At 41.4% G+C, this 23,341-nt stretch overlaps 1 protein-coding gene across 6 annotated transcripts in view; it reads left to right on the forward strand.

Annotated features, from left to right (window-relative positions):
* The first annotated feature begins 5,123 nt into the window (after nucleotides 1–5,123).
* The window catches only part of IL18R1 (interleukin 18 receptor 1), a 36,275-nt gene continuing 18,057 nt past the window's right edge, over nucleotides 5,124–23,341 (forward strand). For 3 of the 6 annotated variants that reach the window (XM_058684559.1, XM_058684564.1, XM_058684563.1), the window contains exons 1-6: nucleotides 5,124–5,247; nucleotides 9,067–9,174; nucleotides 10,472–10,557; nucleotides 14,505–14,748; nucleotides 18,649–18,814; nucleotides 22,167–22,317. In XM_058684559.1, coding sequence (XP_058540542.1) covers nucleotides 10,500–10,557; nucleotides 14,505–14,748; nucleotides 18,649–18,814; nucleotides 22,167–22,317 — 619 coding nt within the window. In that variant the 5' untranslated portion in view covers nucleotides 5,124–5,247; nucleotides 9,067–9,174; nucleotides 10,472–10,499. Of the gene's footprint in view, nucleotides 5,248–6,333; nucleotides 6,427–9,066; nucleotides 9,175–10,471; nucleotides 10,558–14,504; nucleotides 14,749–18,648; nucleotides 18,815–22,166; nucleotides 22,318–23,341 lie in introns of all 6 variants that reach the window. The other 3 variants (XM_058684562.1, XM_058684561.1, XM_058684560.1) reach the window with 3 other exon arrangements.

Raw genomic sequence — 23,341 nt, forward strand, 5'->3', positions numbered from 1 at the left:
TGACAGAACCCTTTGACAAAAGTGATGTCAAGGTATGCAGTCAAGACCACTCCTTGAAGGAGTTCACATAGCCTCAGGGGCCACAGAGCCCATCAGTGGATTGGGAACTCAGCAGTGTCTTCTCAGGCTGGGAGTCCTGTCAGAGCTCAGATTTTACAGGTGGATGGAGATCTTACCCTCAGCTGAGCTGCTTTAAAATGTGTATGATTTCAGATTTAGCTACAAAAGAAAACTGCACTCCAGACCCTCGACAGCAAGTATAATTTTGCATTGTCACTCAATGCCTTACTGAGCCTTGCTTGAAAAGAGATCATATTTCTGGAAGGTTGCCTAAAGGATCTGCAGTTACCCATCCTTCTATGTACCCTATAATCTGAATCTATACTCCCTGGATTAAGGTTGCCAGATAAATTGCAAGACATCAGTTAAAGTTGAATTCCAAGAATGAATTTTCATATGAAATTGATCTGAAATTCAAATTTAGCTGTGAATCTTGTATTTTTATTTGCTAAATCTGATTCTCCCTATGCTGGTGGGCTATTGTGCTTTTCTGTGGTGACATCTGATTTCATTGAATTAGTAAAAAAAAAAAAAAAGCCTGTGAGAAGGATGCCCTATAAATGATTGGTCAGCATCACCTAATTTGGAATCAACAATCTATTCTCTGCTCTCAACCAGCTGTGTGACTATGAGTAAGTTACTCAACTTCTCCAAAATTTCTCCAAAATTACCTTAGGTAACGTGAGAATAAACCATACCAAACTCTTTGTATTTATGTGCGAATCAAAAAGTAGAAGAAGACTCTTTGGACCAGAGAAGAATTCAATAAATGGCAACATCTCATTGTGCTTTTTGAAGCGTGGATGATACTCCAAGTCCTCTCGCAATGAGCGCCTCTGAAGGATATTTCTCCACCCTCGCCATCAGGAATAGATGTGCCTTTAATCCTGCTTCCCCACCCACCTAGACTTACAGACATTTGTTTGGTGGATGGACACAGGGAATTTTGGAACTGATTTTATTTACCTCTTTGCATTAGCTACTTGACAGCATGGAGACCAATTTGGGCTCTTTCTACAGCAAGTACGTACATAGGATATCACAACAAGGAATTTATAATAATCTCTTCCCTGTTTTTGATACACTTTCTTTTTAAATATATTTTAACTGTCTGTATTATATGCTGCTTTGCAAGTATTCAATGTTTACATTTCCTGAACATGAGCTGAGTATCTCTTTGAGAAGGGCAGGGAGAGGAAGAGCTCTGGAGGGGTATTCAGGTGAATCAAGCATACTCCTTACTTATCTTATGGAGTTAGAACGGGGAGGGACAAGGGGAACACTTCACAGAACCCAGACAGGGCTGGTCCCAGGAGCAACTCTGAGCTCTTTTCTGCAGTGCTTCCTTTCCCAAATTTACACACCACCTCCCAAGTCATCTGAGCTTCGGTTTCTGCAAACTAAGGATGGAGAAGAAGAGCTCTGAGGTCTTTCTCAGCTCTCATAGCCGGATTCCAAGCATATGCTCACAGAGACACCGCAGAACTTCCAGAAGCCTGGATTCTCCTGTCAGCAGTACCACCGACCTCTCTCGCTTCCTTCATCTGTACCATCAGAGTGACAAGTGCTTCATGTACCACACAAGGTAGTGTGAAATACAATGAATACAGCCCAAACCAGTGATGTGTCTACTTTATGACCCGGGTTTAAATTCTGGTGAATTATAAAGACACAAAGAATTGCTCTTGCTTGAGTCAAATTTGCATACAATAAAAGGCAAGATTTTAAGTTTGATGAGTCTTGACAATTACGCATACTTGTGTAGCTATCATCCCAAACAAAATAGAAATAGTTCCATCACCCCTGGACATTCCATCCTTCCATTTCCCAGTCAATCCCTCTCCTCAGAGGCAGTGTTCTGATTTCTATCTCTATGGATTAGTTTTGTCAGATCTTGAAATTTCTATCAGTAAAGTTAGGCGCGCAGCATTGTGACTCCCTACTTCCACACAATGTAACATTTTGAAGATTCATCGACGTTTTGCATGTGTCAGTAGTTTGTTCCTCTGTATTACTGAGTGGTATTCCATTGTATGGCTGTACACGGTATGTTTAACCTATCCCTGTTGGTGGACACATGGGTGGTTTCATGTTGTACCTACTGTGGATCTGGAGACTGTGAACACTCTTGTGGACTTGTGTTTGTATTTTTCTTAGCTCAATACCTAGAACTGGTCCCTTTTTGGAAACTGTCAAATTGGCAAACTGTACCATTTCATGTTTCCTACAGTTATGTATGAGACTGCTCTTATGATTGAGTCAATCCTCACCGATGATTGGTATTGTCAGGCTTCTTTTCATTTTAGTTATTTCAGTGGGTGACAAATGAACCTCATTATGGTTTAATTTGCAGTTCCCTGATGATTAATGATGTTGAGCCTTTTTCATGACCTTATTCACCAATAAGATTCATGTATTGCTCAATGAAAGTAAAGTCTTCTGCACATTTTTAAATTGTGTTGTTTCTCTTCATATTGTTGAGGTGTGGAAATTTTTAAAATATATTCTGTATATAAATTCCTCTTCATATAGGTGTAAGGTGAGAATTGTTCCAGGCTTACCTCCTTATCTCTTCCTTTTTTTAAATGAAATCATTGATTAGCAGACATTTTTAATTTTGATAACATCCTATTGATCAATTTTTCTTATGTGGTTAGTGTTTTATGTGTCCTAAGTTTTTGTTTGTTTGTTTTTGTTTTTGTTTGTTTGTTTTACCTCAACATCATGGAGATATTCTCCTATGGATCTTCACGAAGTATTTACGGTTCCAGCTTTTATGTTCACTATGATCACATTGTCCACTGTGAATTAATATTTGTATATAGGATGAGGGGAGGGTTAAGCTTCATTTTTTTCCCCCACAGAGATGCCCAATTTTTTCAGCAACACTTGTGAAAAAAATTTTCTTTCTCCATTGAATTGACATGGTGCCCTGGTCAAAAATCAATAGGCTGTAAATGTGTGGGTCTATTACTCTACTCTCTATTATTTTCTGTTTATATGTTCATGCAAATATCACAGTTAAGATTAGTATTGCCTTATTGTAAACCTTCAAGTCAGTGTAAGTCTTTGTTCTTTTTTCCCCAAGATTGTTCCAACTATTCTAGATCATTTGTATTTGCACATAAATTTTAGAAACAGTTTCTCGATTTCTTTGAAAATTCCTCCTAGGATTTGGATTGCATGAAATATATAGACTCTATAACGTATAGAGTCAAAAATGTATAGACTATATAAACTCCACAGTTTGTGCAGAATAGATATCTTAACAATTTTTAGGTCTTTCCAATCTTCCAATTTTTAGGTCTTTCATTTTTCTTGGCAGTATTTTGTAGGTTCCATTGTAGACAATTTGTACATGTTTCAAGGGACTTATACCCTGGTATTTAATTTTTATGGTATTATACGTGGTATTATTAACAAGGTTCATTTTTTAAATTTCCATTACTAGTATATAGAATTACACTTGAGTTTGTATATTGGCTTTTTATTCCATGGTTTTGCTGAACTCACCTATTATTTCCAGTAACTCTTTTGTGAATTCCAAAGGGTGATCATGAAATCGACTGTCTGTCAAAAACAGTAGTTTTATCTCTTCATTTCCAATCTGTATGTCTTCTATTTTTATTTCTTTGCTTATTACAACAGGATTGTCCCAGATGAAAGATAACATCCTTATCTTGTTCCCCATCTTAGAAAAAAAAAAGCAAAGTGTTTCGGTATTAATGATGAAACTACCTACAGGTTTCTTATAGACATTCTTTATCAGATCAAGACTGTTCCTTTCTATTCTCAGTATTCCTAGTGTTATTTGAAGAAAGCCTGTTGAATTTTGTCAGATGCTTGTTCTTATTGCATTTGAGATAATTATATGATTATTCTCTTTTATTATATGATGAATTATTTTGACCGAGTAAAAAGGATGAAAACCACTGTCTCATTAAACGTTCTTCCTGTCAGCCATGGTTTCGTTCTTCACTTTTCTTGGAAAGACCCTACCACAGATCAGTCTAAAAATGTATCCTGAGTTCTACCACACTAAAACAAAAAAGCAAAAAATTAGGAGTACGAGTTCTCCTTTGCCCTTCTTTTGTTCTAAACAATTTAAAATTTCAGTTCAACACCTCTGACCCCTCTCCATTACTTCCCAGGAGAGAACCGCCCCCTCCCCCCCCCCCCCCCCCGCTCCAACCCCCAGTACAGGCAGACGGCCTCCGCACAGGTCTGAGGCTTCAGTGCTTCAGACAATGGCTTCCTCCTCACCTTGGGTAACTTCTAGAAGCCGTCCTGTCATTTTGGGGCTGTTACTTGGCCTCTTTCCTGTCTACAGCCCCCCACCCCCTGCTCCTTCCCCTTGACCACAAACGGTGCCCCTCTGCCCCACGGGCCGGTTGACTTTACTCTGGTGCAAACCTTTCGGCGGCCTGTAGGGTGTGCAAGAGCAGCACCGAGCGCCCAGGGCACAGCAGGTCCCTCGGCCACCGCCCACCAGCCGAGAGTTCCCGAGACCCGCCGTGCCCCGCCGGGGACCGCAGCCGATCTCCGTGCAAGGGCGAGGCGGGATTTTCCAGCTGTGTGCAGTTGCCGCCGCGATCAAGCAGCTCCCGGAACTCAGAGGCGGGGCGCCCAGGTGGAGGAGCCCAAACCCCAAGAACTCTGGGAGGGGCGCCCCAGTCAAGGAGCACTCCGGGGCCGGAACACCTGCGCCAGGGCGTACCCCCCTCAGAGGAGCACCGCAGACTGGGAGGATTCCCCTCATCCCTTAGCCCCCCCCCCCCCCCCCCCCCCCCCCACTGGGAGCAAACCTCGACCAGGAGCATCTTCGATCGGAGCAACCCAGACCTGGAACACTCTGCGGGACCCAGCAGCGCCCCACTTCCAGCACTGCAGACACTGGGCAGGGGCAGCGTCCCACCTACAGCCTTCGCGGCGGCTGCCGGACGCTTTTTCTTTCTTCTGCTTTTTTTTGTCCCCCCTCCCCCCTTTTTTTTCCTCCAACCTTCTCTAGTTGCCTTATATCTTTAATCACACTTGCGGCTCCTCTTTCCTTTCGTGTTTCACAGCGCTGGGGAGGCGGCGATTGCAGTTTCTCACCTGCTGTTTGAACTGCTGCCTCTGTCGCCGAGGCCACCAGGGTGGAGGAGGGACGGCCGCCCCCGCGCCAGCCTCGGGGACTCCCCTCTGAAGGTAAGAAGCGGAGCTCGGATGCCATCCTCACCCCCTGCCCCCTCCCCTCTGCTGCCAGCCCGCCTGGCAAAGGGCGACCCAGCCTCCTGGGGCCAGGGTTCTGAAAACAAGATCAGCTTAGTATGTATGCCATTATGTGTACAGGTCTGCCTCCACTTAGGATGAGGGTAGTCCTGACAGACCCAGCCTAAGCTGAAAATATCTTAAGTCACTGGAACATGAATCTATTTTTTGAACATCATAGCTTAGCCCAGCCTACCTTGAAGGTGCTCAGAACACGTACAGTAGCCTACAGCTGGGCAAAATCCTCTATCACAATGCCTGATTCATAATAAACTGTTGAGTATCTCATTCAGTTGATCGGATAGTGTGATGAAACTGAGAAACAGAAAGGTTGCCTGGGTACAGAATGGTTGTAAGTGCATCTATTGTTCACCCTCCTGAACCCCTGGCCCACTAGGAGTTGGGACTAGAGAGGATCCTAGGGCGTAACACTAGCCTGGGGGAAGATACAGATTCAAGGTTCCAGGTATGGTTTCCACGGAATGTGTATCTCTTTTGCACCATCATAAACTAAAAAAAAAAATTATAAGTGGAGTCACCATATGTAAGGACTGTATATATATATATATATATATATATATATACACACCGATATGTATATAAATATTGAGTATATATGTGCATGTGTCTGCATATACACACACATATATATGCACACACACACACACACATGAATAGTTGGTGAGACAGCATCATCAACTTTCCCTGATAGTATAATTTTAAAGGTTAAAACTTCCCCAATTTTTTTTTTCCTGAAAAAGTGAAAATGGCTAAAATATTTGGTAGTTTTCACTTATTAAGCTCTTGTCTGTCATGGCGTAGAAAACTTTTAGATGCACTGTTTTTATTTATTCTTCCTGTAGGCCAAATGAAGTAGGCACTATCATTATGCTTAATTAAAGGAGGAGAACCAAAGCACAGGGATGTTTAGTTATTTATCCAAGGGCATCCAGCTACTAAGTAATAGATCACAGATTCACAACAAAATTTCTCTGATTCCAAAATGTTTGCCTTTAATTCGAGGTGCCTCCAGGAGTGAGAACCCCGAGCAAATTGCACTGCAGTTATGAGACAAATTAATGACTGGGCAATCCCAGGCAGATATAGACACCTGAGGTGATTGTATGAATTTCACCCCCTTCCCCTGGTCTATTCTTGGGAACCTCCACCAACACTCATTTGGTGCTGTGCAACGCTGGGATCTGGGGCACACATCTCAACCCAAGGTCCTTGGGTGGTTTGGGAGGGTGTAGATTTGGGAGAAACTGGGTTTATGCAGGTTCTGGGACGGTATGACTGCTCCCCCCTCCCACCGGCACAAAAACATATAAAGGCTCTGAGCAAGTGGTGTGGGAACACAGAAAGACAGGGTCTCTGGCCTCAGGGAAGTCCCAGGGAGCAGGGATGAATCAGGAGTAACGGGAATGCAGTGTGGTACAAGTGTGCATGTGTCTGGGGGCACCAGCCGTTGGAGAGCTTCCTTGAGAAGGCAACCATTGAGCCAGGCTGTTAGAATTCAGGGAGCCGACAGTTAGAAGCAGGAAGGGTTCAATTAGCAGGACTGGCACAGGCACAGGTGGAGGTGGGGGAAGCAGAAGGATCACAGCAGGTGTCTGTGGAAAAGACTATGAAATGGGAATGATTCTCCTGGCCCTGCACAGGGCAACCCTCGTTCAACATAAATGCTGCTTTCCTTGGAGTGGAAGCATGGATGTGCACGCACGTGTGCACATGTGTGTGTTTTATGTCCAAGATCACTTTTTCCTCTTTGCATTTGGTGGATTTGTCATCTCGAAGGCTGAGTGAAAGACTTAGGCATTGAACACTGTAGAGAAAAAGTTATTTTAAAAATCACTGGTGTTAAGATTTTCATCAAGGCAGTTTATCTTAGGAGGTACTCAATTATGTTTTGCTAATCAGGGTGATTTTCACGGAAGCAATCTACATCTATTTATGTGGGTCAGTGTAACTTTCTACAATCTGGACCTATTCACCTGGTCCAGTCTCAGCTTCCTCAGCAGAAATTCTGTGAACTATTATTATTTTTTTCTAGAGAATGGTCACTTTGCTCAGGGTGGGGTCTATAAGCAGGGCAGTTGGACAGACCCAGGGACTCAGGAATGAACATTCAGACACTCTGCAGGGGCCCTGGATGGTACTACCCTGGGTTCAGAGAAAACAGTTGGCTTGTGTCTGTATCCTCACTCTAAGTCACACAATTTTTAGAAGAGAACCTTTTTCGTTTAGAGAAAACTTCATTCCATTTGGTGATTTAGGGGAAGTTTGTGAGTATTCTTTGTGTGTGTATGTGTGTGTGTGCACATAGATACTCACTTATATACACATACATATATATGCACAGATACTTAATGTCTTAAATAATAAATATTATCGTTAAATGTGTATATTTGTGATCTATTAAATTTACTTTTAAGTATACAAATAAGCCCCCTAGATTAGTGTCTTTCTACCTTGGCTGCATATTAGAATCACCTGGATGATGTTTAGCAATCAGGAAGCCTGGGCTGTACCTCAGGTGTCTGGGTGGGGACCCAGGCATTACTATTATCACTTTTTTTTAAGCTCAAGGTAGACTTCACATTCACTGTTAAAACATATTTTCCAAGATGTCATGATTTAAGAAGCATTTCAAAAGTAAGATTATGCGGGTGTAACAGTGGATCAGGCGATCACCTAAGATGCCCAACTGCATATAGTTAATGAATCTAATGTGTGTGTTAATTCAGCAGATAATAAACAAACATAAAATAAAGTGTATCCGTTAGCGATAAGTGCTATGAATGGAAAAATAAAACACAACGGAAGAGGAGAGAGTGGTGTGTGTGTGTGTGTGTGTGTGTGTGTGCGCTTGCATATATTTGCACTTCCTAAGCAGTCATATTGTTAGATTTCCACAGAGTGCTTGCACAGAGGACCCATACTTATAACTATGCTGTTAACACATAGGAAAGGCAGGACTCTTTAATTAATTATTCATCTGATAAAGAGTAGGATGAGGGTTCAAATCCAGCCAGTCTGGCCCCAGAGGCCATGCTCCAAAAACTGATACATATCGTCTGACATGAGAAGACGGCCATGGGGTTATTTTGTAATCAAATATATCTTATAAATTATAATTAGACTCATATCAAGGAATATATGTAGCAATTAAGATGACGGTAGCAAAGACATTTTTGTGACACAGGAAGGTGCTCATTTAATGAGTGGAAAATGCAGGATATGAAACTTTTTAAACATAATCCTAATTAGTTGAAAAAATATGTAGAAAAAGCACAAGGAAACATGTTAAATTATTTTGCATATTGAGATTATGTTCTTCTTTTCAATCTTCATTTTATAAATGCCCCCATTGGACATATAATACTTTAGAAATCAGAAAAAAAAATTTTTTTTAAGAAAGGAAAGAAGCAAGGAAGGAAAGCAGGAAGGAAGGAAGAAAGAAAGAAGAAAGAAATTCACATATTATGGAAAGGCAAAAAAAAAAAAAAAATCAACATTACACATGGTACCAAATGTGACATTTCCAGAATAGCTTTTCTTTTGGAAATGAGTTCTATTATTTAATATCTTAATCTTTTAAATCCATGAAAGCACAATAAAATTTTTATGTTTACATACACAGAGCAGTGCAAATATCAGCTAATTTGTATACTGGGATCTTAACATAATTCATATTGAAACTCAGAGTTAACTCATCACAATGCTAGATTATTTCTTAGTAACTTTATCTCTCAGTAGACCTTGAAAATTAACAAAAACCAAAACCAAGAAAAAATAGCAGTGCCCTTTATAAGGCTGTGTCAACCTTCACCAGAGGAAACAACACGTTTCATTCTATCCAAGGTAAGAGAATAGATAGGTAATAATAAATACGTGTGTGTGCGTGTGGGTGGGGGATTGATTTCAAACCATAGAACCATAGAAATATTCTAATTTAGTTATTTTGAACACTTGGTACTTTCCATACCTACTTAACCCTTTACATGACTGATTATTATCTCTTGGAAATTACATCAGATGCTTTGCTTTGTGATGTTATTCATAAAGATTGATGTAAATGGTCTGACTGCATAGCCCTTAAACTTCATCCAGGATTTGGATGTTAACTGTTTTTCTTCTTTTTTAAGTATGGGAGGTGCATGGCAGTTAGTAAGAGAATTATTTGGGACTGAGAGGCCACTATGCATCCAGAAAGCCTTGGCAAACATTAGCTCATTCTATCACTCAGTAATTTTGGTCATAGGCCTTCTTATCATCTCCACTTTGGTAATGAGCAGATAGTCTCTGAGACTTTTAAGTAACTTGCCCGAGGTTAAGTAACTTGTTGGTCGAGACTCCAGCTGGAGATGCCAACCCAGGTGTAGAGCCCCGCTGCCCCCTTCCCCTGTCCTACTCTCTAAAATTGTAATTAACAGGACAAAAGATGGGTTAGAGTACGACTGAAATTCAACACAGATTTGAGTTCATTGACCCAATGTAGATTAGGCATTTGGAGTGTAGGAAACTCTTGCTTTGTCTCTGTTTCCCTAAAATAAACACATGTGGGCATGTGTGTATAGACACATGCATGCACACATCCGTACACCTGTTCCTCTGGAATGAGCATTAGTCCTTACTATGTACTAAGCATTGTACGACTGTGTGCTGGGATGTTAGTGATATAGTAATGGACAAAACAGACTTAATTCCTAACTTATCAAGAACTTAGTTCTGACGAAGAAAGATGGATATTTAAAAATTCAAGCCACACATGAAGATCACAATGAGCATTTTGGTGTGATGAGAAAAAAAAAGAACACACACACACACACACACACACACACCTACATGAGTAGACCTGCCATACATATCTTGGCACTTCACAGAATGTTCTTTCATAGAATAGTAGATTTTCTGTACAGCAGACTCTCTTGTATTAGAAAATTGCATTATTAGGAATTTTTCCTGCCTTGAAATGTGATGAATTCTATATGGCTGAAAGTTCTGAGAACACTTGGTGACTCTATTAAGGGATATGGAAATTTACTGTGCTGATTTTTTTAAAGTTTGCATGCCAGAAGATGTTTTAAAATCTCCTTCATGAGACAGGTATACTTTTGTTTGCAAGTTTTGGCTGAACCCATCTTGCTCTGTTTTCCAGAGAAACCACTGGAAGCAGAATCCTAAATATGCGTCATATAGAACTGCTCTTAACACTTTTGGCACTTATGTTTACAAGCACCTCAGGTAAGTAATTATAATCATTCACGGACATACTTCATTGGTAGTTGAGAGGGAAGAGCAAGGTTTCACTTTTTTTTATGTGGAGGTGGCTACTGAAAATGCTGAATTTATTAACATTAGTGGTTTTAAATTTTACTTTGAGAGTTACCAATTCGTGTCCCTGGCATAGAGAATAAAACGTTCGTAGAAATGAAATCAAGTAAAGAATCATATGGGATTGCTGAAAAGGAAATATTTAGTCCTCTGAGTTTATGTAGAGAGAGCAGGATCGTGTCTGGAAACACATTACATTTGTCTGAGGTGAAACTCTGCTTTGTGTTATTGAAAACTGGAGTTCACACCCATCTTTATTGTTGATATTTAACAAGTTTTATACACATTTTTCTGCCAACGCGGAGGCCAAGGTTCATCTTATTATTTAGGTGATGAAGACAGTGAGGGGGAAGACTTTACAGGTCTTGAGGGAAATATTCGAGTTAGAAGGAGTACCTAAGAAAGACTGTGTAGACTAGGGAAAACATGTAGTCTTTATATCAGATGGCAGATAGCAATTTTAACTGATTAGCAATAGCAGTGATCACTTGGAAACTTATCGAGAATGACTCTGGGGTCTCATTACGATCCTTTGGAGAAGAGACACATGACTGATAAGCAAGGTTCTCCTTATGCCTTGGAAGAGAAAGTGGGAATGCCAATACCGATTTGCCTTGACCTGTCATCTAGGAGAGGGAAGCATATTAGCCCATATCCCCAACTCTGAGAATTACTGCTCGAGAGAGAACAAATTGATACTTTCAAATAATTCCTGTCTAATATTTACTTAAAGTGGATCCATTTTTATTGAGATCCATACAGTGCAATACTATCCAGATGTTGAAGGAGGTGGATCTGCTCCTCTTGGTATGGAATCCTCTGTTAGAAACTGCTGAGTGAAAAAGTGAGGTGCAATAAAGTGTGCATCATGGGCACCTTGCACTGTAGACATATACTAATAACTAACTTTGCTCCCAAATTACAATGAAACATGTTTCAGGCTCAGAAACAGCCAGACCACCCATTCTGTAAGTTTACTAAGGTCCCAGCTCTTTGTCCTTTCAGAGAACCTTCATAAAGGCTTTAATCTAGGCAAGTACGACAGTATTCTACATGAGGTTTCATTTAACCTAGTAGAAGTTGAGTGACAGCATCCTATTTACTGTCCAAACTCAAGACAATTCCAAACACAGATATCATTCCAAAGGGTCTAGGTTGTTGACGCTTTTGGATTCTTACTCTCTGTTCATGTAAGAATGGGAGTGAGTACCTGCCTGGGCAGTCTGCACAGCTTAAATTCCAGTCATTTTTTTCAACCAAAAACCATTTCTTTTTTTTTTTTTTAATGTTTATTCATTTTTGAAAGACAGAGAGAGACAGAGCAGAGATGGGGCAGAGAGAGAGAATGGGAGACACAGAATCTGAAGCACACTCCAGGCTCTGAGCTGTCAGCACAGAGCCCGACACGGGGCTCGAACTCACGAACCGCGAGATCATGACCTGAGCGGAAGTCAGTCGTTCAACCAACTGAGCCACCCAGGCGCCCCCAAAAACCATTTCTAATCAACAAGGCCTGTAGTGTTAAGCATAGGATTAAGTAGCTGAAGCCATTAGTTGCCAGGAGAGTGTGAACTTCCAACTCCAACCATCTACCCCTGGAAAGAATGTAATCCAGATTAGGGTTCTTCAAAGGATAACTACTCCCAAAAAGAAATGGTGGATATGTCTATCACAACACAGGCACAGATGTTTATGGAAGTTTCTGGTTTTTTTTAAAAGACTGGCCAAAATCTGGAAGTAATCCATATGTTTAACACCACTAGAATGGCTAAATTATCATATACAAACACAACTGGATACGGCATGGATACTGCCTAACTATAAGACAAAACAGATCACTGCTACATGCAGCAACATGGATGCCTATCATAGACATGATGATGTAAGAAAGAATCCAGGCACAGAAGAGCACATATTGTACGGCTTTATGTGTGTCGTACTTCTAAAACAGGAAAATAAATTACATTGTTTTGGACATACCACCCTTTCGGATGTCAATTGAAGCTAACACTAACACTTACACCTGTATCACACCTTCTACGTTGAAGGACCGAAATGTAAAATGGAGCTTCTATACCAAACACCAAACACAAGGTTGGTGTTCAGTAACACTTGTACTTTGAGGTAGATTTGACATCCATGTTTTCAAAGAATATGTCTACCATTTCAGCCACTTCCTCTTTACATTGTGGTTAACGACATCAAATTAAAACCAAACAACTGCTTTGAGAAATAGACCCTAAGTATGGAGGAGGCATTTTCTCCATGCCTTCCGCGAAGTGCTATAGTTAATTTAAGGATTCTCATTCGCAAAATTCAGTTAATCCTGTTTGTGGGCATATAAATTAGTGTGGGAACATGTGATGAAATATTACTCATTCACAAAAAAGAATGAGATCTTGCCATTTGTGACAACACGGATGGACCTGAAGGATATTATCCTAAGCGAAATAAGTCAGACAGAGAAAGACAAATACCATATAATTTCGCTTATATGTGGAATCTAAAAAACAAAACAAATGAGCAAACAAACAGATCCAGACTCTTGAATACAGAGAACAAATTGGTGGTTGCCCGAGGGAAGGTGGGGCGCTGAGTGAAATAGAAAAAGGGGATTACAACTTCCAGTTATAAAATAACTATGAAATAAACTATAATTTATAAATTAAACTATATAAAATTTTACTAAAATATATAAAATATGTAAGTATTTCAATATATGATATATAAAATATTTATTTTAAACATAGAAAGTATTATTAAGCATAATTATTTCAATGTATGATATATAAAATATTTCTTTTAAGCACAGAAATAAACTATGATTTATAAAATAAAAATAAATAAGTAAGTCACGGGGATGGAAAGTACAGCATAGAAAGTATGGTCAATAATATTTTTAATAACATCGTATGGTGACGGTGGCCACAGTTACCGTGGTGAATACTGAGTAGCGTATAGAATTGTTGAATCAATATGTTGTGCACCTGATATTATTATATGTTAATTATACTTCAATAAAGTAAAAGGGCACCCAGCAGCCACTGGAAAACAGGATATGGAAAGGGTCCATGAGGGCTGACTTTGAACTATCACAAATTCAAAAGGACGGGAATGATGACTCTGTTAGCTGACAGAATTAGATAAATTTCCAAAGCTAGAGTATCTGGGTTAGTTGGGAAAGCGGAAGGGAGGGAGGCAGGGAGAGAGAAAGAGACAGCTTGCAAAAGCACTCAAGGAGGGAAGTGACATATACCTGGATTTGGAGTGATATTATATTAATCAATTCTTGATGATCCACGTGGTAACCTGGAGAGATAATGAACTCACACACGCTCTAAGCTACATAGGAGCCCCTTAACCATCCCTCTCTGCCCAGGAAATGGTTAGGTAGGCTGGTTGAGAACAGGCGAGGTGACACTTCTGCTGAGGCAGATGATGAACTCTAAGGCCTCCTGGTTTCTGGTTTTCATTTCTACGGAGACTCCCCAGCTAGGGGTGTTTGGGCGTAGATGTGGCAACATTGTGACTTCTGTGGCTTTCCTTACAAGGAAATTGTAATGTGTAGCGTTTTCTTTGAAAAGCTTACACTACATTTATCTGTCTTTCAGTTATGATAGGTTAAGTTTTGGTACCTTCCTGTTTGGGAAAAGCTGTTGGAAATGTTGTCTTCCTTTACGTCCTGAAAGTGCTCTGATGTTGGAAAGATTGACCCTAAGATGAGAGAACCCACCAGACTGAGACACTGAGATTGCTTACAATTTTCTTACTAACCTGGCTTATTCTCCTAATGCATTAGGAAAGAAAGAATTTACCTGTGTTTTTTTTTTTCCTTTTCCTTTGCTAATCTTATGAAGAAACATGTATTTCACGTCAAAGCATCACTGCAGTGGAAGGGGAATTTTTCTATCTGAGATACTGCTCATCAGCATCTGAGCACGATAGTGAAAAAAACACCATAAAATGGTACAAGAGCAGTGGATCACATGGACGCATTGAGCTAAACTCAAGCAGTTCCCCCAGAATTACTTTGCATGATTATGTTTTGGAGTTTTGGCCAGTTGAGTTGGAGGACAGTGGATCTTACTTTTTCCAAATGGGGTGAGTATAGCTTCTCTTTGTGTTAGTATGTTTCGTAGCACCCCTAGACTTAGCTCAGCCAGTCACATATACAGCAGTCTGAAAGAATAATCCATGCATTTATTCCCCCCTACTCTTCTTCCAGCATGTAATCAATACTTCATCATTGGAAAATCAAATTAAATATTGCCCTTGTGTCTATCTTCTTAGTGATCTTAATGAAAGATTCCCTTAATACTTCTTTCAGGGGATCCTTATCAAAGGTAAGTAGGTATCAGATGAAATTCATTTTAAAACTCAACTGTTCCTGTTATCTAGAGTTGCTGGCCAAATGGACTAATTGGTGATGCTCCGTAATGAACATGCAGTGAAGGGGGTAGCCTCAGCTTCCTGGGTGATATCCGCAGGCTGAGGAGAGGGATTGGAATTGATACAGACACATCCTAGTTCAGTGTTTCGGGGTCTTTTGGGGACAAGGCCGTAGTGTTCATGATGAGTGTGTGGGTTTTGCAGCCAATCACAAGCCTACAGCCAGGGGCAGGGGGAGAGGCAGCGCTGAAAGGGCTTTGCACAGCCTTCGCAGGCCAGACCGCTCCAGTCTACGCCAGGACGCTCCTCATCAAGAGTCATAAGTTCTATGAAATGAGAGCAACCGCTGCGTCAGTGATTATCACTGAGCTGGGTTCTCTTTATACATTATTTGGTGAGGTGGGAAGGAGTAACTTGGACAAGCAGGGCTCTATGTGATGGATTAGTAGTGTTGGTGACATAGTGTTCATCTGGCACATTTGTGATGTACTGTGCGTACTTGCGTAGGTGTATACGTATGTTTCTATGGAGATGTGAGACTGACCTGTGGAAGATAGCTCAGGGCCAGGTGAGTCGTGGTGGTGTGCTGGCAGATGTAGTCCATTTCTGGGGTGGGTCCCGATCATCGTCAACAGTGCTGTTGAGAGCGCAGTGAGATATCACAGTGAAACCTTGTTATTGCTCCTGTGGTTTTACATAAAATGAGGTCATTTGGGTTTGTTTTTATGCATAGGAACTCCCAGGAGTCAGAGAGAAAATTTGAGAACTCTTTCTGTTGTTTGTTTTGACCAGCAGTGGATTTTATGTGACCTTTTAAGAGAGATGATTCCAGAAATGGATCACAACTGGGTCTTCTCACACTAATGTAGAATGAATATTCACAAATGGGGTAAAAAAAAATCTCCTTAATCCTGACTGAATAAAGGTGTGATTGAAGGAAGCATTCCAGACTGGACAGAAGGAGCACATGGAGGGGAAGAGACAGTTACCTACAAATGTCGCTTAGAGACAGGGAGGGAAAGCATTAACTGTCTTTCTGATATGGAAGGTGGGGAACACAGCCTGGGTTAGGAAGGAAAATTGGAATAGTCCAACAGATAGGCTGTCAGAGACGTGTGGAGAACCAGGAAGAGGGTGCAAGAGGCCAGGAACAATGAGGTGACTCAGGGGCTGTGGTGACGAACATTAAAGGGTATTTGAGGCTGACGAATAACATGAGACAAAAGTGATGGTATGAGGAACAGCCTCGACAATCGTTTTGAAAATAAATGGGAACCCACACAGGTTGTTTGGACACCTAGAGGCATTGAAGATGGGGGCTTTTTCAAATATGGTGCACTGGTTTGCCTCAGAGGGGTGTGTGTGTGTGTGTGTGTGTGTGTGTGTATGTGTGTGTGTGCATGTGTGTGCACATGCATGAGTGAGCCTTTGGAATTTTGTGTGGAATCCTTCAAAGACCAGATTCCATCCCTGGAATCCTCCTCCACACCCCCACCCCCATTAGAAACATAATCCTTTCATTTCTAGGGAGCCTTCTGCTAATAATCAAATGCTTCTGGAGACTGATACTTTAATCCTAAAGTCAGATAAAATTTTAAGGGGGAAAATCCACCAAGAAGGGAGGGGACACAGGAGAGAGGGGGTTTTCAGTGGTAGAGGGGAGGGCATGAAGACAGAGGAAAAAAGCACATGCAAATCATGTCTCAATCATGTTCTGGATTGACAAACAGCAAGCTTGGCTTGGTAAGGGGCTTCAGAAGAATGGCCCAGAGCTTTTCAAGTCCCTTCCTGTGTGGCAGGAGTAGCTCCACAACCAGGATGGGATGACCTTGTATGAGAACACAGATGATCACAGGTTTGGGTCAGTTGGCCTCAGCTTCACACCATCCTTTGAGTTCCTCTAGCAAGGCCGGCATCTGCCTGTTCTGGCACTCACAGTGTGGTGGCGGGGACACAGAAGCATTCCACCAGTCGGGACTTACTGAGTGTTAGGAATTGAGGATTGCAGAGGTAGAGAACAATATGACCTGATAAGATGGAAATATGCATGCACTCTCTTCCTCATAAGTGACGGGATAGAAATATCTGGAAATAGGTCTCTGCTCAGCTCAGTGGGGCTGAAGTAGGGGAAACAGTAGACACACTTGAGAAGAAGATGATACCAACGGGATTCCGAATCCATTTCAAGGGCCAGGTAGCTCTATTATGTTCCATGGCCATTGACCTACTGCTTTTAACCTTCAGGACAGCCTGTCAGCCCACCTATCACTTCCCTCCCAGTCCTGGTCAATCTTGTATGAATGCATACCCAAAGGAGGGGCCAGAGTCACATCGACTGTGAAAGCATAGTATTGGGCAGTGCAGTCCTGTCCTTGAGGGCCGAGCTGATGTGCGTTTGCATCCTGGCCCTGTTGCTACATGAAGCTTAGCTTTCTTATCACAAGTAAGGGAAATAGCCATCTCCATTGTACATATTCAGTACAATCCCTGGAGCTCAGTGAGTGCTAGTCTTCCTCCCATGCTACCACAGACGTAAGAGTCGGGGCTGTAAGAGCCTGTGGTCGGTACAAGCGTGTCACACACACAGGACAATTTAACACACGTCTGTTGTATTTAGTATGTGGATCCCTGTAGTTCAGTTAAACAAACATCAGGTTGCAAACATTTCCTTTCTTAGAAGCTCCTTTCTAGGGGCACCTGGGTGGCTCAGTCAGTTAAGTGTCCAACTCTTGATTTCAACTCAAGTCATGATCTCACAGGTTCATGGGTTCGAGCCCTATCAGGCTCTGCACTGATAGCGAGGAGTCTGCTTGGGATTCATTCTCTCTCTCTCTCTCTCTCTCTCTCTCTCTCTCTCCCTCTCTCTCTCTCTTTCTCTGTCTGTATCTCTGTCTCTCTCCCCCTCCCCTGCTCTCTCTGTCTCTCTCAAAATAAGTAAACTTAAAAAAAAAGGAGATCCTTTATAAAAACATGGTTAAAGTTGTTTCCTCTTCCAGATTACTAATTTCTAATCAGAAGGAACAACAACAATAAAACTATTCAAACTAACTTTTGCTCAGTAAGGCACATAAAGTGCTACTACAGCTACGGTGAGGGAAGGCGCTCCAGACTTGGGTTTACTCAACAGTAAGAGAAAAGGATTGGAAGAAACAGCCCAGAGAAATATAAAACCCAATGCATATATACAAACTTCCAGAAAACAAGTTCAGGAGTTTGTTTGTGGACCTCATGAAACCAATGCCACTGTCCCATCCTGGGTTAAGAATCTTTGAACTTGTCCATCTCCAAAGCTCACTGAAGTTTTAAACATTTCTGTCCTGGTATCTATAATATATGGTATGCAATAGGGTGTTTGTGTGTGTGTGTGTGTGGGGGGGGGGGTGTGGGTGTGGGTGTAGGGCCGCTAAGGTTCTTCTCTTTCTCCGCCCCTCGCCTGTGTCCCATGACAATTGTTACATTTCTTGCTGCACAGGGCCAAAACGGGGCAGGGTCTGGGCGTCAATGAATAAGTCTCTTTATATAATAATAAGGAAAGAATTTCATTGGCTACTGAAAGGTGGTATTTGCAAAGTCTCTGTACTAATAAAATATCTTTAAACCTTTATTTCATAGAAATGATACTCGTAAATGGAAATTAAATGTCATTGGAAGAAGTAATGGCAGCTGTTTTGTTGAAAAACTACTAACTAGTAAAACTGTAGAAGTTCAGAAATCTTTGCACGTAGCCTGTAAACATGACTACTTTCAACCATTGGCCAATAGAACTTCACTGTATAAGGTAATGCTTTTAAAATATTTTAACTTAAGACTTGAGGAAAGGGGCGCCTGGGTGGCTCAGTTAGTCACCGGCTCTCGTTTTCGGCTCAGGTCATGGTCTCATGGGTTCGTGAGTTCGAGCCACACAGCAGGCTCTGCACCACCAGTGCAGATTCTCTCTCTCTCCCTCTCTCTCTGCCCCTCCTGTGTGCTGCACACTCTCTCTCTCAAAATAAAGAAATAAACTTAAAAATAAAAGACTTGAGGAAACAAAGGACAAAATTCCAAAGTAAGAATCTGATGGCTGTGGAGCATTTTGGTCTCATCACATGCAGGTCGCATGACCCCCCACCACACACACAGCTTAGCCGACCCCTCTGAGCCAGGTGCCAGGCGGGGTGGCTAAAATGAGCCCCTGCCCCATCCGAACTGTTCAGTGAACATAACACTTCCTTCTTCCTTGCCCTTCCTTCCTTGCCCTTCTGTTTTGGTAGATTGATTTTTAGGATTGCTAGCTAGCTTAAGCATTTGCATTTTCTCTTGCCACGTATATTTACATTTTTAAATTCCATTGGATGTACTTTTCCCCCTAAACATATGAGCTCCTTTTGTGAAATTGGAGATGGAAAAATGGACAATGAAGTTAGCAGAACTCACTCATGATCCCACCAGCCAGAGACTTTAAGGTTTGTGTGTGTGTGTGTGTGTGTGTGTGTGTGTAAACATCTACTTTTATTTTTATTTTTTAAATGTTTGTTCATTTATTTTGAGAAAGAGAAAGTGGGGGAGGGGCAGAAGGAGAGAGGGAGAGAGAGAATACCAAGGAGGCTCCATGCTGTCAGCACAGAGCCCGACTCAGGGCTCGAACTCACGAACTGTGAGATCATGAGCTGAGGCCAAAATCAAGAGTCGGAGGCTTAACTGACTGAGCCACCCAGGAGCCCCAACATCTACTTTTAAAAAGTGGTATTTAAAAAAAAACCTTTTAAAAAATAAAAAGTGGTATTTTATGCCTGGATTTTTCCTTTATCCTCTACAAATTATGTTGTGATTATTCCCGTGTCTTTAAATATTCTTCCAAATCTGGGATTCCATTGTGCTTTATACTTGCATCTAATTAATCCCCTGGTATTAGACATTTGTTAGTTTCCTACTTTCCACTATTGTTTATAAGGCTAGAATAAATATCATTCCTGTAACTGTTAGGGTGTATGCACAATTTTATTGCTTAATCGCATCCCTAAAAGTAGCATAATTGGATCAATGGCCATGAGCACATTTACAGCTTTTGCTGTGCATTAGCTGGCTCCTCTCTGGGGAGCTATGCTAGTTCAAAACGCTTTTTTCAACCACCACTACCACACCAAGAAGTCGTACCTTTAGAACATTTAGAAATATGACATGCAGAAGTTCTGTAATTTTTAGTGGTTTTTCCCCATTTCTTTTCTTAATAATAAATTAAACATTTTTATATCTTTATTGCATCTCAGTATTATCTCTTTTGTGGATTGCCTATGTTCTTCAGCTGGTATAACTTGAATTGTAAGAACTCTTGTAGACAGTACTGTGGATATTATATATGCAGTCACACATGTGTTATATACAAATGTACAGTATGCACATGCGTAACATACACATGCATAATATACATACATGCAGACACATAACACAAATTATATTATTTCTATAGGAGAACAAATGTGACTCTGTCATGGAAGTTGTTTTTTGTGTTTTTTTTTACATTTTTATTTATTTTTGAGAGACAGATAGAGACAGAGCACAAGTCGGGGAGGGGCAGAGAGAGAGGGAGACACAGAATCTGAACAGGCTCCAGGCTCTGAGCCGTCAGGCCAGAGCCCAACGCGGGGCTCGAACTCACAGACCGCGAGATCGTGACCTGAGCCGAAGTCGGACGCTTAGCCGACTGAGCCACCCAGGTGCCCCTGTCATGGAAGTTTTAATGAGCTGTATGGGAGAGTGATCCAGACAGAAGCCCTTTGGAAAGTTGAAGCCACAGATGATTTCCTAGAAACTTCTGTTTGCATATTTTGCTTGACCTCTGTTTACTTGTGAGTTTTCAAGGAGAGCTCTTACCCACATGTTTTCCAAACGTCTGAGTTAGTCCTGAGTTCACTTGATTCTATTTCCTGTCAAGTGTGCAAATACTTGACAATAAATATAAATTTGTAAGGTTCCATGCACTAGGTTTTAAGAAATGTCACCATGCGGATGTTTAAATGTAGAAGAGAGATCTATGAGAGGTTATTTTTAGCTAGATGATTAACCACTTCAATATTCTCAGCCTGTTTAGAGATTGTGGCATACCTGAGGGGAGGAGAGCAAGGAAGCTAAATCAGTAAACAACTGATTAGAAGTAAAAACGAAGAGACATTGATATTTTAACGTGCCTTCAAAAACACAGTTTGGGTTTATAAAAATTTGTCATACACAGAAACAATTTACTGAGTTGAGGGACACATGTGGGTGCTTCACAAACCCATTCCTAGTGACCTCTGGGCCTCGCCCCAGTTGTTGCCAGCTTTGACAGGTTCAAGAGAAGTATGTGCGCAGTACATTCTTCTTGTTGGCGTTTGCAGGAACAGCATCACATAGTCAAGTTTAGCAGTGTAGTTCCTGTTCTCCGTATCTGGACCTTAGATTGCTTCAGAACCTTTTCTATGGGTGACCGATGGCTCGATTGAAGAAGGTGGCTTTTTTCCTATTATTCATTCCTGTGACCCATATGGAAATTTGTGACAGAGAGACATGTTTGTGTGTGCCTACATATTTGAATATTCTTGATACATTTCTGATCAGTCCACTGTCTTCTGTGGAAGACATCAAGGGGGGGTGGGTAGTCAGTTAGGTACTCAGGTCTCTGCGTAATTCTGCTCCTATCTCCACTACCCCCACCACGGGTGTTCCTGGGTACATGGGTTAGATTAAAACTGCTACGAATGCAGAAAGGTTTCACCCAAGCAGGGATTTTGTTGTTGTTTAGTTTTCTCTATCTCCTCCTTGTGCTCCATTCTTCCACCCTGCCCTCCCTCCATTCTCCCTCTCCCTCTATCTTTACCTCTTCCCCTCTTTGTGTGTAAAAGAGAGATCAAAAGAAAATGATGGAAGCAGCTATAGTTCCCCCTATATTCTACTTCCCAGCATGTATTAATAACAGTAATAATAACAGGTAATGGGACTGCGTTTCATTGTTGCTCTACAGGCAATGCCAAATCACTGGGATATCGACTCAGAAATTTCTACCTTTTGTCCTGTTTCCCTTTTTCTATAAAAGTATTTCTAAAATTTGAATTAATGTAATATGATACTGCTTTTACTTAAAATATTTTAACTTGATTTTTTTTTTCACAAAACAGAACTGTAAAAAGATAAACAATGGTACAAACCCAGTTTTACAGAAGAATGCAGAGTTTGAAGATCAGGGATATTACACCTGTGTGTTTTCCATCCCTCATAATGGAAAACTATTTAACGTCACCAAAACCATCAACGTAACAATCGTCGGAGGTAAGAGGAATGTTAGAATTGGAAAGAAAGAAATGTATCTTATGAAACAGAGTTTTCTTTCTTCTAACCCAGCATAAGAATCCAGAGGCAACTTATTGGGAGTCGTGACCCCATCACTAGCTCAAATATAGGGTCAAATAATTTGGGCGTCATTCACCACCCTGGAGAGATTGGTGGTGGGGAGGGGCGATAGTAAATGACTTGTATGTAGTAGAATGTCTCCCTCTTATCTTGTATTCGAGTAATTTGTGGATTTTTTTGTTGTTCAGTGTATGCTTTCACTCAACAGGTATTTTATTGAGGGTGCCTGTATTCAATAAACTGTATTGAGCATCAGGAGGTAAAGGAAACAGGGAAATAAGCAATGAAGTGAGTTCTACACTATTCTCGAGGAATAGTCAGGAGAGGTGATAAGCCACATAGAAGTACCTAGCGTATGAAACCGGACACATCTGTGTGATGTTAGGGTGCAGAAGGAGTCCAGAGATAGATCGGAGACAGGAGACTCTGAGCTGAGTTTAGAGGTGGGACATGACGGATGAGGAGGAAAGCACGTTGGAGACAGGGTACTTGGGGTTTCCAATGATATACTTCAAGTTTTAAAATTGTTTTTAAGGTTTATTTATTTTTAAGAGAGAGAGACAGAGCGTGAGCGGTGGAGGGGCAGAGAGAGGCGGGGAGACGCAGAATCAGAAGCTGGCTCTAGGCCCCGAGCTGACAGCACGGAGCCCGACGCGGGGCTTGAACTCACGAACTGTGAGATCATGACCTGGGCTGAAGTCAGACGCTTAACCGGCTGAACCACCCAGGCGCCCCGATATACTTCAAGGTTTAGCAGATGGCATACTGTCTTAAAGACGTCCTGTCCTAAGGATACCCTTTGACACTACCTCTTCCCAGGGGGGAAGAAAATGGATCCGGAGAAAGATAAGCAATGGCAATTCTCAGCAAAATCACCTCTTGCCCCCTTGTCCTTGAATCGATTCATGTTCCTCCATACTCTCAAGGCCGAGAGTTCCTTCTT

Source organism: Neofelis nebulosa, chromosome 9 (assembly GCF_028018385.1).
Source record: "Neofelis nebulosa isolate mNeoNeb1 chromosome 9, mNeoNeb1.pri, whole genome shotgun sequence".
Classification (NCBI taxonomy): domain Eukaryota; kingdom Metazoa; phylum Chordata; class Mammalia; order Carnivora; family Felidae; genus Neofelis; species Neofelis nebulosa.